Consider the following 15811-nt stretch of genomic DNA (forward strand, 5'->3'; position numbering starts at 1 on the left):
AATTGCCTTCTAAATCTGGCCAGCAGACGGTCTGGGAACCAGCGTGTTTTTATATGAGTGGAATGTATCCTTTTATTTAAAATGCATCTCTGGGTTATTTGTGGGGCCTGCCTGGTGTTTTTACATGAGTAGAATGTGTGCTTTTATTTAAAATGCATCTCTGGGTTATTTGTGGGGGGTAGGAATTCGTTCATTTCCCCACCCAAAATATAGTCTGGTCCCCCACAAGGTCTGTGGGACAGTGGACTGGCCCCCTGCTGAAAAAGTTTGCTGACCCCTGCCCAAGAGCCTTCTGAAAGTGATTATTTGAACTGGGTACCTGGATTCAGGCTGCACTCTTTTACTTACTTGGAGCACGGCCCACTGAACTCAATGTGCCCTTCTTCTGTGTGTACATTCCACTATGTTTTGTCCACACCAATGGGCATTAGACATCTGCTGTGGGTGGAGGCACATGCTCACTATAACGATTGTGGTGGGTACCATTTCATTACTCCTATTTATTTTTTAAAAAATAAATGTCTCAATTATTACTAAACCACTTTTCTTTGTTTTGTTTTTTTAAAATGAAATAGAGCCGTAGCACTGTAACACCATGGCATTCATATTTTATGAGGTTTTAACCATAGCATTATAGTGTAATAGCCTTCTATATCTCATGCACACACGCACACAAACACACCCCAGAGCAGTCTTTCTGGAGTAATTATAAGACTGGTTTTGTGTGTGGGTGTTTTTGTGAGTCTTCCTAGATGCAAATGTAATAAAGTTCTGGCATATGTAAATTGAAAAAAAGATCTGGCATATGTAATTGAAAACAAATTATGAGGACAAATTGTGGCCTTAGCAACCCTGTGAAAACAGTTTCTGATAATATAAAAGAGGCTGCGATAAAAAGTGCATTGGTGCTATAGGATGCCACAGCAACTGGCTTGCATGTCCTCCATGCCCAGGTCTGCGTGCTGGTGGGGATACAGGATGCAAGGCACATATTTCAAATTTTGGAGGGAATGCACTCTGATGCGAAGGCTTTGGTCAGATGCACATAAGGAACAACAATACTGAATTTACTCGAGAATTATCTTTGTTTTCCATGACTTAATTTTGCATTCGCTAATTATGATAAGACAGTGGACAACCTAAATTTACCAGCATGGTACAGAATGATTTGGACATTCGAAACAGCAGAAAAAATTAAGAGACAGCACTAAAATCTTGATTATGCAAGCAAAAGAAAAGCCACAATCATCTTATGCCACCTGGCAGAACTTTTATCTATGCATACCTAATATCAGCATCACTGCTCAGAGTTGGGCATTTCCATTCCCCTGGTTTACTTCTATACAGCAGTGGAAGTGGCCCATCATTTGCTTGGCAAAATTTTTCAAAGTCATCCGCAAGAGATTTGTGAAGAATCACAACGTTTGCCTGTTTAAATCCTGCGAACAATACAAAGCTCAAATTTAAACTTATACATACGCAATCAGTATGTGTTCTGAAAGTATTTCTCAGGCATTCCATTTTCAGTTGATGTTTTCAACATTACCCATGTTTAACTTGTGAATGGGACGCGGGTGGCGTTGTGGGTAAAACCTCAGCGCCTAGGACTTGCCGATCGTCAGGTCGGCGGTTCGAATCCCCGCGGCGGGGTGCGCTCCCGTTGCTCGGTCCCAGCGCCTGCCAACCTAGCAGTTCGAAAGCACCCCCGGGTGCAAGTAGATAAATAGGGACCGCTTACTAGCGGGAAGGTAAACGGCGTTTCCGTGTGCTGTGCTGGCTCGCCAGATGCAGCTTGTCACGCTGGCCACGTGACCCGGAAGTGTCTTCGGACAGCGCTGGCCCCCCGCCTCTTAAGCGAGATGGGCGCACAACCCCAGAGTCGGACACAACTGGCCCGTACGGGCAGGGGTACCTTTACCTTTACCTAACTTGGGAATAGTATATTCAAAACATATGCTAAGCTGAACCAAGACTCCAGACTTGAGGCTAGGGACTGACAGTTGTGCTGTAATACCAGTTTTCTGCTATTTTATGGCAGGGAAATAAATGAATTCAGATGTAGTTTCTTCACTGGTTTTAATACACAACATTTTGTCACGTTCTTTTTCTATATGTTGTTCTATGTTTTTGGCCTGCAACAAATTCTCCAGCCTATTCATGAATTTTCAGACTGAGGACAAAAAGGCAAAACAACCTGAAAAGGCAAACAACTTTAAATAGCATCAACTAGTAGGTTTGCTATATTAAGACAATGAGTCAAGTTTTATTTTATGCACTTTGTAAACAGCCTCAGGCCACAAACAGTGAAGCTTGCAAGTGAAAAGTTAGTATTTGTGGCATAAATAATAAAAAGAATAAGGCTACACTGAGAAGTAATTGTGGTTAGGTAGTACTCTAAATTCTAAAGCTGCACCCTTAGCAAACTGGTTTTAAGTATTATGCAGTGTATATAAACCATCTTTTGACTGAACGTTATACTTGTCATGATTCACTTAATAAAAATGAAATGAAAATAAAAAACAGGGAAAAGACAAATATTAAATGTATACTCTTTTTTATTAGTATTATAAATCAAATGTATATTCCAATGTTATTGTTGATTACAGTGAAACTTACCTGAGATGTACCGTCACAATATTGTACTAAGTTGATATTCGTATTCATGAAACGACTTTACAGTGTATGTAAGAACTGTGCATACCCATTTATCAAAAATACTTATGATGCTATAGATATATAAAAGAAATATTCCTAATTCTGAAATATTATTATAAAGATATAATTTGATCTAACAGAGAACAAAAAGCAATGTTCTTGTGATAAAACTGAGTGAACCAAATTGTTGCGGAAGGGTTTTAATCCGAGTTATGTTGGGAGCTAAAAACCTCTTCATTGTAAGCCATTTTAAAAATACCTGTTGATTTCCTCCTAAAACGGGGTGGCTAATCCCCATGTTAGGGCCCTGATCCAGCCCATCAAGCAAACTCCCCCCCTGCCCCCATAGGTGTACAAATTGGTTCCTCCTCAGTCATCAACTTGATCATTTTATGAGCAGTAAGTGAGCAAGGATGAATGTGACCCCCAGCTGAAAAACAGATTACCGTATTTTTCGCTATATAAGACGCACCAGACCATAAGACGCGCCTAGTTTTTGGAGGAGGAAAACAAGAAAAAATATATTCTGACTCTCAGAAGCCAGAACAACAAGAGGGATCGCTGCACAGCGATCCCTCTTGCTGGTTTGGCTTCAGGGATAGCTGCGCAGCCTGCATTCGCTCCATAAGACACACACACATTTCCCCTTACTTTTTAGGAGGGAAAAAGTGAGTCTTATAGAGCAAAAAATACGGTAGTTAATGCCTATCATAAAAGAGTATCACTAACATCTCCACTTAGATTCAACATGAGGAATATTTTTTTTACCTTCTGCCATTCCAGATGTATTGCTAATGCTGAGTTTATTTGTTCGAATTAGACTCCTGACAGCATGTGGCAGAAGGGTTTTCAAGCCGCCTATGAAAACCATATTTTCATCCTGAAATAACAGAAAAATGTGATTACATTGGGGGGGGGGTACCCAATGTCAAGTAAATGAAGGTGATGGGACTTCCCCTTCCTCTCCTCCCTGCTGCAGATTTCCAATTGCAGAAGAGGAACTCCATTCTACAAGAGGGGTGACACAATTGGATGTCATCTGTTCTAATTATATACAGTGGCACCTTGGTTTAAGAACAGTTTATGAACAACTTGGATTAAGAACGCTGCAAACCTGGAAGTAGATGTTTTGGTTTGTGAACTTTGCCTTGGAAGCAGAACATGTTCCGCTTCCTGTCGAGTATGTTCCATTTGTAAATTGAGTCTAGACTATTTGGAGCTGGACAAACTGACAGGGAAGATCAGATATTTAAGAGACCAAAAGTTCATCGAGGACTGGGGGAAATTTGTGGAATATCTGGAACATATAAGTGAGGGACAGATAACGCTAAAGGGATTTAAAGAAGCACTGTGAAAAATTAAGAAGTATTGTCTAAAGGGAATAGAAAGATAGATATAAACAATGTCAATATAAATTTAAGAAATGTGTAATTTAAATAATAACTATGGATGATTTACGGAAAAGCTGAAGGAAGTCCTGAAAAGGAATAAGTTGTGAGAAGAAAAAAAAGAGAGCGGAATTGTGGAACGGATTAAGTTCGTAAACCAAGGTACCACTGTATTTTTACTCTTACATACAACTTTGTTGCAAATTGCACCAGGGAATGCATATGGATTTTGTATTACATTTTTTTGTCTTTGGGAAATGGCAATATATTTAAAAGTACTTAAAGAAACAAAGAGAACACCCAGTAATATTCAAAGCAGTGATTTCATCACTAGGTTGAGAAATATCAGTTTTATCATTTATTCACCTTAAATTGTCACCTTAGAAATATTTTATTTGGACCTTTTTAATTTAGCTGATTAAATTGCAAGGTATTGGTTATACGCCCGGGCAAGTGAGTCCCTATTACTTTCTTTAGTAAAACTGTTTGATTGATACTTGTTTTAAAATATTGCTTTAAAATATTACTGAAATTACATTTTATTTTATTTTTTGTTTCTAACAAACTTAGGCTAAATCTATTTACTTAAATTTACCTTGCTACATTATGGCTTCGCTACTTCAGACATAACAACAAATTATATACTAATGTTACCATTTCAAGCATTTTGCAAACTTCAGTTTCAATCAAAACAAAATGCTAATTACCTCACCTCTAAGGTTAATTTTAATTCTTCTGAAGACATTGCTAGGAAGAAAGATAATTTCCGAGGGAGAAACAGAGGTTTAAAGCATGAAAGATTCACTGGTGTTCTTTTAAAAGTAATGAGGTAAATATTCAACACATAGTTATACATTTCTAGCAAATGCTAATCCTTCTTAACAACACCTGGTATTTTTCATTATCTTGTCAGTGCAAGACTCCAGATAAACAGTTGTATATTTATGCCTGTGATAATCTGTATTTTTAGCAATCTTTTTGTGGGATATTCTAGAGGGGTAGCTGTGTTAATCCACTTTTTACAGCAAACACAAGAGTCTTGAAGTCGTTACAGATTTATTGTGGTATAAATCTCTGGTAGTAGAGTCCACCTCATAATCTGGTGTAAGCTCCAGTGGACTTTAGTTAGCCATTAGACCCTCTCATGGAATTAAAATTTAAACTAAAAAGGAATTTAAATCTCAAAAGTGCCTTCCATAGCAAAAACCCTCTTTAAAATGTGACATTTGAAGTTACTTTCTCCAGAATAACATTTAAAGAACATTTCAATTTGGCCTCACTCTACAGCAGAGCATTCCACTTGTGGTTCAAGGACCACCAGTGGTCCATGAGCTTCATTCCAGTGGTCCCCAGGTGTCTATGGATTTGTGGTTGAAGATGCATTAAATATTCATGTTCATTTTTAATTGTATTTCTATTGCTTCTTTTGTGTCTTACATTGCACATTATTGTATTACAATTACAATGGTGTGGAATCAAGTATAACATATAATAAATGAAAGATATAATAAAATACATTAAAAATCATGCAGCATCTAGGACAACGGGCAGGAAAATAATCAAGTCCCTCAGCAATTTTCAAGTTGTCCATGGGAAAAGAGGTCTGGGAACCACTGTTCTACAGGAAACTTTTCTCTCTTTTTTTGTAGCTTAGAGTGTTTTTTTAAAGAATATAAGAACAGAAAATTGCACAACACAATTCATTAGTCAACCTTAACATAGGGATAAAACAATTCAATATTTATTATTTTACAACAGTTCTTATACAACCTTAGAAAGTACAAACATATGGGAGGAAACCTGCTCATCAAAAAAGACTCCAATGTGGACTGAACTTGTTTAATGGCCACATGATACAAATGGTTGGATGGGCATCTATCATGGATGCTTTAGAGATTTGTGCACTGCAGGGGGCTCAACTAGATGACTCATGGGGTCTCTTCCAACTCTATGATCATACTATTCTATTAGATGCTAAAGAGCCTGAAGCAACTTATCCATGGGCATAGCTAGGATTTATGTTGGGAGGGGAAAGGCTTTATGTTGGGGGGGGGGAGAACCTCAGTTAGTTAAGTAATTTTATTGATTTACTTAATGGGGGGGGAGCTGCTTTTAAGATTTTAGAACTTCTAGGATTTATTGAGTGTTAACTTGTAACCCCCTTTCTGTTTGGTGATGCCATCACAGCACTGTAGGGGACACAGGTGAACTCCCCTCTGACTGTTAGAATTCCTGTTCCGTGATTGCAGCCATGGGATTGTTGTCTATCACATGACAGTGTATGTTTTGACTCCACAGTGTGGGAAGTGACAGAGACAGGATGTTTGTGTTACTGTGTTCCGTGAAGTGGGACTATTGTCCTTTGTCCTTTTTCTCTTTGCTGTCTGATGCTAAAGAGAGAGGGAGCCATGTTGCAGTGCTCCGTGTGTGTTTATATGTAAATAAACATAGATTAGCCAAAATGCTGAGTTGCTGAGGTCTGTTACGCAAACTGCGAACACTCTGCGGATCCCTAAGTGTGCTGATGTCTGTTGGCATCAGTAGCTGTGACGTTCAGGCTGAAAAAAGCTTTTGAAGCTCCCAAATGAAAGACCAGGAGGGAGAGAACATGCCAGTCGGGCGTGTGTTTCTGCCAGGGTCCTACTCGAGATTAGGACAAGCTCCTGACAGGGGACACATGTGGACTCCCCTCTGACATCGTGTATGATTAGCAGCAGGACACCATGTTGGGAGAAGTAAAACAAAATTAACTTTATTTTCCTGCTTGCCGCTTCTGACTTCCCTGCCAAGTGCCACCTACTGGCCTTTGTGCACTTATAGGTTCCTAGAATTCTTTGGGGGAAGACCAGGACTGTGTAAAGTGGTGTGACACTGCTCTAAATGTATGGTGCAGACCAATGTTGTGGTCCCTTTTTCTCTTGGAGTGCTGCAGAAACTATAATATTCACTTACAAGACTATTTGTTTAAATTAAGTTCCAGAGGTTGGGTTTTACATTTATTAGGCTGCAATCTGAAGGTGAACATGCAAATCATATTTCAATTAGAATATTAGATTGTTGTTTTTATTTTACTTTGTTTTTTTAACATATTGTAGTTTACTAATCTGATTGGTTATCTGTGGGTGGCACATTCTAACTTTTAAGCATTATTGCTGCAGGTTTATTTCAAATCCACATTGTCAAATTATTATTTCAAATCCACATTGTCAGTGAGATTTAAGCGATCTAACCTACGAACAGGATTGAGGTGTTTTCTTTCCAGAGCATTGTTTATAAATAAGGCTTATAAATAGCGCTTATGCTCATATATATATGTATATAAATAAAAATAATAGCTATCCCTGTTTGTGCTAATCTTAACACTTTCCCAAGTTGCACTATTGTAACCTGACTGTAGGTGGTGTATGAAAACTGTCTAATCACAAATACTTATTTTTATTTCCTCTATCATTATTCACATGCCAGTTTTTCATTGCTGTTCCATTATATTTCTTGTTGCAAATAATATTATGTGTTATATTCAGCTTTCACTTTGCCCCCCAAAACCGTATTTACTTATTTATACTGCATTATTCTCAACTGAACTTACTGAATTTCCTACCCTTCTAAACATATTACATATGTTAGGGAGAAAATGTATAATTTTAACAAAAAGTCAGAGGACATAGATTATTCTACAAGGTATAATACAAATAATGCAATTATCACCTCACATTTGTTTACTGCATTTGTGAATGGGTAATACCCAGTGTTATTCCTAGTGGGCCCATTGAAACTAAGATTTAATTACTAAAGTTGGTTGATTTAAATGGATTTACTTTTGTGACTTTAAACAATAAATCCTGGAAGTTTAACAAATCTATTTCCATGATCTCAGATGTTCAGTTTCCTGTTCCTGTGACAGATGTGGTATCCAGGGGTCGGCAAACTTTTTCAGCAGGGGGCTGGTCCACTGTCCCTCAGACCTTGTGGGGGGGCTGGACTATATTTTGAAAAATAATAATGAATGAATTCCTATGCCCCACAAATAACCCAGAGATGCATTTTAAATAAAAGGGCACATTCTACTCATGTAAAAACACACTGATTCCTGGACCATTCGCGGGCCGGATTTAGCAGCCGATTGGGCCAGATCCAGCCCCCGGGCTTAGGTTGCCTATCCATGATTTAAATGGACTTACTCTTGTGACTTGAAATGATAAATCCTGGAAGTCAAAACAATTCTATTTCCATGATCTCAGGCCTCCAGTTTCCTGTTCCTGTGACAGATGTGGTCTCAAAAGCCTTATCAGTCAATGACTACCATACAGAATCACACTGCCTTGGTTCTTGCCCCATAGAGTGACCTTTCCCAAAATAAGACAAATATGGGGTAGCTTGATAAAGGGCCTGAAAAAGCGATGTCCATAACATTTTTAAAAAATATGCTGTACAGCTGAAACCAGGAGTCCCACTGTGCCCAGTAAGCTTCTTCCCTAGTAAATTGTTTAGGATTGCAGCACCAAGATGGTCTTAAGAAGCACTCATTAAGTCTTCTGTCCCACATATAACTGTGCACAAGGCTGCCCCATTAATTTCAATACTGGAGAAAACATCCATATAAGAGGAAACTGAAGACAGAAACCGCAAACTGACACACACATTAGAAAATAGTGTGGTCTTGCTTCTTCTTAGCCAGTCTGTAATGTTCCTTATTAGAACTTGGTTATTTGAAAGACTACATGAAACCAGAGAGAGCCTTAAATACACAGCACAATACTGTAAAGAGATTAGTGAACAGATTGCTAAACATAATGGTGCCAAACACATCTACATGTGTGAGTTTGGATCACTGCCTGATACAGAGTTCCAAGAAGAATAACAGCTTGCACAAATTCACAAAATTATTTCAATTTAAAAAATGCCAGCTTGTTTGCTTTTCTTCAGAAAAACACTGTCTATAATTCATAGAACACCTACTCCGGTGGAAAGAATTCTGGTGGCAGCTCTGTACTGTGAACTGTTGCAGAAAAGATATCGGAAGCCTTTGCACAAAAGGCACTTGAGAAGTTGTACAAGAGATTGCCCAACTCCTTACATTAGCAAAAGAACACCACTTTATTTCAGTTCCCTTTTTTGACAGTTCCCTTTTCCCTCACTATTTCAGGAAAAACCTCCACAGAACACTACTACTGGATCTATTTATATATCAACTGAAAGGTGAGGTTGGCTGGAGAAAACCCCCGGATGAGGTTGAGGAACAGGAGAAAATCCGTGGAAAGGAAGGGAGGTTGAAAAACTGGGGGCAAAGATGACTCACAATGTAGGATGGCTACAATCACATTCCCTTCCCCAGCTCCAAATTCAGAAGATAGGCAGGTGATCATCTTTGCTGTGCTGTGCTTTGGAGGTGCTCTCCCAACCACAATACCAAGTGAGATATTCACAGTCAATCTCTCAAGCCAGAGGGGGCCCCACTGTCATTTCTTCCTCCACCACAATAGTCCACTGTCTCATCAGCTATCACCATTGCAGTCTCCTCCCTCTGGACTAACAAACACAAGTTGGTATATATATATATAACCTTTCCCCCCAGCTTCTAGTGGATTTCAGAAAAAAACAAAAAAGTGAATGTAAAGCACTCATGATATGAGTTTATTGTGCTATTGGCAGGAGTGCATGTATTGGCAAGAGTGCAAGTAAGTGGTGATTGAGCTAGACAGCTAGGGTTGATATTTCTGCAACTTTAGGAGTCACCTAGAAGGTAGATTTCTGCCTGGTAGGGCTCCTTTGTTACTACAGCGCTGCCAAACCTAAAACAGCAAGAAACAGGCTAGGATAGTGGGTTCAGCTGCTCATATTCATTTGAGTACTTATTTACCTACAGGCCTCTATAATTTTTTCCTTTAAAAATCACTTCAGAGTTTATCTTCTGATTAAACAGTAGTTTGGTGACAATTTTATACCAGTGATTTCAGCTAGAGAGGACAATGAAAGCATAAGAAGTATATACAGTAATTAAGTCAACAAAAATCTATTTTGCTCATATTCCTGGAACACAGCTCAATCCTATACAGGTGAAACTCGGAAAATTAGAATATCATGGAAAAGTTCATTTATTTCAGTAATTCAACTTAAAAGGTGAAACTAATATATGAGATAGACTCATGACATGCAAAGCGAGATATGTCAAGCCTTTTTTGTTATAATTTTCTGATGAGAGCAGATTTTGCATTTCATTTGGAAACCAAGGACCCAGAGTCTGGAGGAAGAATGGGGAGTCACATAATGCCAGATGCTTGAAGTTTCCACAGTCTGTGTTGATTTGGGGAGCCATGTCATCAGCTGGTGTTGGTCCACTATGCGTCATTAAGTCCAGGGTCAACACAGCCATCTACCAGGAGATTTTGGAGCACTTCATGCTTCCTTCTGCAGACGAGCTTTATGGGGATGCTGACTTCATTTTCCAGCAGGACTTTGGCACCTGCCCACACTGCCAAAAGTACCAAAACCTGGATCAATGCCCATGGGATTACTGTGCTTGATTGGCCAGCAAACTCGCCTGACCTGAACCCCATAGAGAATCTATGGGGCATTGCCAAGAGAAAGATGAGAGACATAAGACCGAGCAATGCAGAAGAGCTGAAGGCTACTATTGAAGCATCCTGGTCTTCCATAACATCTCAGCAGTGCCACTGGCTGATAGCATCCATGCCACACTGCACTGAGGCAGTAATTGATTCAAAAGGGGCCCAAACCAAGTACTGAGTACATATGCATGCTTCTACTTCTCAGAGGTCCAATACTGCTCTATTTGTAGTCCTTGTTTTGCTGATTTCATTTCATATTCTAATTTTCTGAGATTGTTAATTTGGGGTTTTCATCAGCTGTACGCCATGATAATCACAATTAAGAAGAAGAAGAGTTTGGATTTGATATGCCACCTTTCACTCCCCTTCAGGAGTCTCAAAGCGGCTAACATTCTCCTTTCCCTTCCTCCACCCACAACAAACACTCTGTGAGGTGAGTGGGGCTGAGAGACTTCAAAGAAGTGTGACTGGCCCAAGGTCACCCAGCAGCTGCATGTGGTGGAGCGGAGACGCAAACCCGGTTCCCCAGATTACGAGTCTATCGCTCTTAACCACTACACCACACTGGCTCTTATAACAAATAAAGGCTTGACATATCTCTCTTTGTATGTTATGAGCCTATCTCATAGATTAGTTTCACCTTTTAAGTTGAATTACTGAAATAAATGAACTTTTCCACGATATTTTAATTTTCTGAGTTTCACCTGTATGCTTGTTTAACAGAAGTATCATGAACAGCGCTCACTTCCAAATAAATGTGCATAGGTCCACAGCCTTCATGCCACAATGAGCTGCAGATAATCGTGATAATAATTATAACAATCCCAGGAGCACTGAATGTTCACTGCTCAGTAAGCAAAGTAATCGGCCTGTCCTTAAGCAATGTCAATAAAGACAAGCTTTCTAAAAATATTAACTGAGCTGTCATTTTAATAGCTGAGTGAACACTAATATTCATACCCAACAGCTAACCTTTCAAGGAGATAACACATGATGTACATACAAACAGCGAGGTAACTATAATAATCAGTGACCATATGCAGCAACTAGCCCAGTGCAACTGTATGACTAAGGTTGAACAGTCCTAGCAAGTTTAAGAGTAAGTTCACTTACTTTAGGATGCCAAAAATAATAATTAAAAGTAATAAAAACCCAATCCTAATCTTCTCTAAAAATAAAGCAGACATGATAGCCAATGTCAACAAGACCAAATGTAAAGAGAGATTTCCTAAGTGCTGGCAGGAATGCAAAGGCCATGGAATGTTCTGCATGTCCACATGTGATAGATTTGAATGGTGATGATGGGCAGAGCTGTCACCACCAGAACCACAGCCCTGTCAGTTCTTATTGACCAGGGAATAAAGTGGTAGTGGCTGTGAGTTCCTCTTTTCTGCTATGACAGCTCCAGGCTGGTGCAGCTGAGGGGCCAAGGATTAGCCCATGGTGGTGGGAATCTGCAGGGATTTCTAGCCAGCAGATCCAAAGGCTCCAGTGCCTCGCAAGGTGTTTTGGGGACCTTCTGCTGGTTACTGCTGGCAAGAGGTCCACGAGTTCTAGTTTACCACCTACAGTGCAAAGGGCTCAGGGCTTACGTTGTGGCACAACACACCAGCTGCATCAGTGGCTCTCCTCTCTGCTGGTGGAGGTGACTGAGCACCTGAATCCCAACACACACACACACCACCACCACCACATCAACATCAGCAAGTTTGAACTGCTATCTAAATTCTGGAAAGCATTTTTGGGGGAAGAGTCTAAAATCACCACACAGGATATTTAGCTTTATGACTGTTTTTGAACAAGGACACATGAAGGACATTCTCTATACACCATATATATATATATATATATAGCACATGGCTTTCCCCAAAGACTGTAAGGGTGCTGGGAATTATAGCTCTGTGAGGGGTAAACTACATTTCCTACGATTATTTGGGCAAAGCCATGTGCTTTAAATCTGCTATAAATGTAAGATGTGTGTTTGCAGCCGCTCTGTAGTAAAATCAAAGCTTCATGAGTACTAGTTTATTGACTTTGATCAGCTCTAGATGTCTCTCTTACCTCTTTCCTTTGGTAATTATATCTTTATGTTTTGCCAAAATAAAAAGCAGCTAGAAATAATACCTACAACAAATAAAATACAAAAATATTCATCTTATCTAGATTGTTCTCCTAAACTGATTTTAGTCCTATGGTCGACCCACAATGTGCTGAGACAAGCCTGCATTGTATTTATAAAATGTTAATATTCTCAGAGGCTCTTGTGTGTGAAAATTGTATCTGCTTAACAATGGAATCGGCATTAGCTATAGCCAAGGGGGCCTCACCTCCCAGTCTAGTTCATGGGCGTAGCCAGGATTTATGTTGGGGAGGGCAGCCTTCAAGTTAGGGGGGCAGGTTTCATGTTGGGTGGGGAGAACCTCAGTTAGTTAAGTATATATTTTTTTGCTTTACTTAATTTAGGGGGGTAGCTGCCCCCCGCTCCCCCTTAGTCTAGCTTGCAATTGTTCTGTAGATAGGAGGCACCCCATTGAAGAACAAGTCCACCACCCTATACAGACCCTTCCCCTCCCACACTTCAAATTGGTTATATTTAGACACGTCTCCGAAATGTGGGTATTTCAAAATGAGAGTAAGAGGTGATTCAGAAGGAGCTGGTACTATGAACCACCTTTGTTATATTGAGAGGATAGTCTGATTGTATGGGTTCTTTGTGTTTTGTAACTTGGTTGCAGTCAGCTTAAGAAATTGAAGGGCCCTGTCCAACACTTGTGCTCTCCATGCCTACCCAATTGAAATTATAATTGCCCCTGACCAATTGAATCAGTTGCATTAAATTGTAGGCTTCATAATACACTTGCAGACTTGGAATTCCCAAACCCCTATCTATTGGCAGTCATGGCAGCCATACAGCATGTTTTTATTCACCTTGGTTTTTTCCATTACTCCTGATAAACTGGTTTACTAGTTGCTGCCAAGTATTTATTTCTGCCTGCAGCAGAACAAGGAGTGTTTGAAACAAGTACAGAAGTTGAGGGAGATAGCCATTTCTATACCAGCCAGGTGAGATTGTTATTCCATGCTTGCAACTGCCTTTTCACCTCTTTGCTCAATGGGCCATAGCTTTGCCTTTTGAGCCAGGTAAGGCCTTTTGGGGGAACCATCTCCAAATACTTCATGCTATTCCCCAATAGTAGCAAAGCTGTACCGTTGGCTGCAGGTTCTGTGTAAATGCTGTGGGTCACACTCATGAATTTATTGCCCATGTTCAAATGGGTTAGAACCTGAAGGCCATTTGATCTGGCTGAAAACCTTATATGCATCTAGACTAGAGAGACCAATGCCACTGGCTCCTGCTTAGTTTTACAATGGTGCATAATATTCAGGATCCTCTGGACTGAGTCAACAATTTGGCTGTGAGGGACTAAACCCTGCTGATGTCTTGGCACCTTTCAACCTACCCAGTCTACTAGCCAATACTACATCTCAGATTTCCCTGTCCTGATTAGGGTCCCAAACCGGTTTGCTCAAGACAATAACTCTTGACATATTCCGCAAGGGTGGTACAGTACTAGCATCCATGATGGTATTATGCAGGGAGGCTAGTATAGGAGCAAGAGAATCAAAGCTTTATAGAAACAACCCCCCCCCAAAGCCATCTAGCCCATGGGCTTTGCTTTCTTTACATTTTTTTTTTTTGCTACCTCATCTTCAGTCGTAAGATACCTGATCAAAATATCAATTTGGTCTTGCTTGAATACAAGTGTCCTGTAAATAGGTTGGATCTGGATTGTGAGTACTGTAAAGGTTTTCATACAAATCTACAAAAGTTTTGAGAGTAGCTCCTACTGCATAACAAGAACAACTTGCAGGGCTTAACAACTTGGACTATACAATTTCATTATCTTTCCCCACCATAGAGCGTATTATTACTGAACTCATGGAATTTTTATTACCAAGTTTTTATTACTCATGAGCTCTGTGGAATGGACCATTGCATTGCTAATGTGATCAATAGTTCAGATAGCTTACTTCACTTATGTAACAGCTTTTGAAGAGTTTGAAGGCTACAACTAGCCCCGGGCTTCCTCTCCAAGCCCTCTATTTCTATTTCCACCTCAATTCCAGCTTGTTACAGTTAAGGGTGAAGGCTATCGTTATGCACTTCTTGTTTAAATTCTCACCCCCAAAACTTTAATAAAAGCCCAATCCTGGGCTCAGCTGCATGGAGGCAATACAGCATAGCACTGAACGCCTGGATCCCAGTCAGAACTGGTGCACAGAGATCCTTCCTTTGCTGTAAAACTTTGCTATAAAACTGGTAATACACCATTATTCCCAAGGACCATTCAAAGTGGGATTTGTTTGATCTTTGAGTAATCGTGATAACAACAAGAAAAGGGGATTTTGACTTACAGCATGGTTAGAAGCAAGTGGGGTGGAGTGACTCAGCACCACCTACCTTGCAGAGTACAGGAAGGCTTTTGCCCCTGCAGTTGCTGGAGAAGATCTGGCTTTACCATCAACTAGATAGCACAGATCTAAGCAGAAATACCTAAGTGAATCTGAAAGATTCCTTATAAAATGTTTTTGGGACTTCAGGATGAGATAAGCCTTATCTGATAAGGTTTAACAGATAGTAGTGAATATATGATTTTAGGATAATTTTAAAGAAAATAAGCTTATCTCATGATAATTTTGTTGGGCAGAGTGGGGTGCCCTGGCCTTCTTGCCATGTTGCCAAATTCACACGTTTGCCTAACTTGCTTTGATGCTTCCTCAGCCAGGGTTCTCTCCAGTTTGTGGAGCAGGCTCCCTCACTAGCTGGTTACTGTGAAGATTTTGGGACATGTGCTCATTAGTGTCCTACTAGACATACAAATTACACACACAGTCAGCAAAAGGTTCTTAAGTAAGTTAGTAAGCAGCAAACCACTGAATGTGGATATTGAGAAAATATTCCTCAACTATCAAAGCAATATCTATCTACCTCTATATCTATACATCACTTTTTATGTATATATATTTATATCACACACACACACACACAAACACATATTCATTATGCTGTATAGAATAATTCAATATCATATGAAAGCGATGAAGGTATATTTCAGCATTACGTAATTCAGTAAATACAAATACTTTTAGTATTTCAGCTATTAAATTCTAGTTCCTGTGTACATGCAAGATAGATCA

The 15811-nt window shown here is 39.7% G+C and overlaps 1 protein-coding gene across 3 annotated transcripts in view; it reads right to left on the minus strand.

The window, feature by feature from the left end:
- Nucleotides 1–15811, minus strand: part of DGLUCY (D-glutamate cyclase) — a 35911-nt gene that overhangs the window by 19503 nt on the left and 597 nt on the right. For all 3 annotated transcript variants that reach the window (XR_014168476.1, XM_081911716.1, XM_081911717.1), the window contains exons 2-3: nucleotides 3424–3535; nucleotides 1286–1439 (exon numbers count right to left, since the gene is read on the minus strand). Coding sequence is in view for 2 of the 3 variants with exons in the window: in XM_081911716.1 (XP_081767842.1) it covers nucleotides 1286–1439; nucleotides 3424–3526 (257 nt within the window). In the remaining variant the exon portion in view is untranslated. The remainder of the gene's footprint in view (nucleotides 1–1285; nucleotides 1440–3423; nucleotides 3536–15811) is intronic.

Source organism: Podarcis melisellensis (genome assembly GCF_964234715.1).
Source record: "Podarcis melisellensis genome assembly, chromosome: 1".
In the NCBI taxonomy this organism is placed as follows: Eukaryota; Metazoa; Chordata; class Lepidosauria; order Squamata; family Lacertidae; genus Podarcis; species Podarcis melisellensis.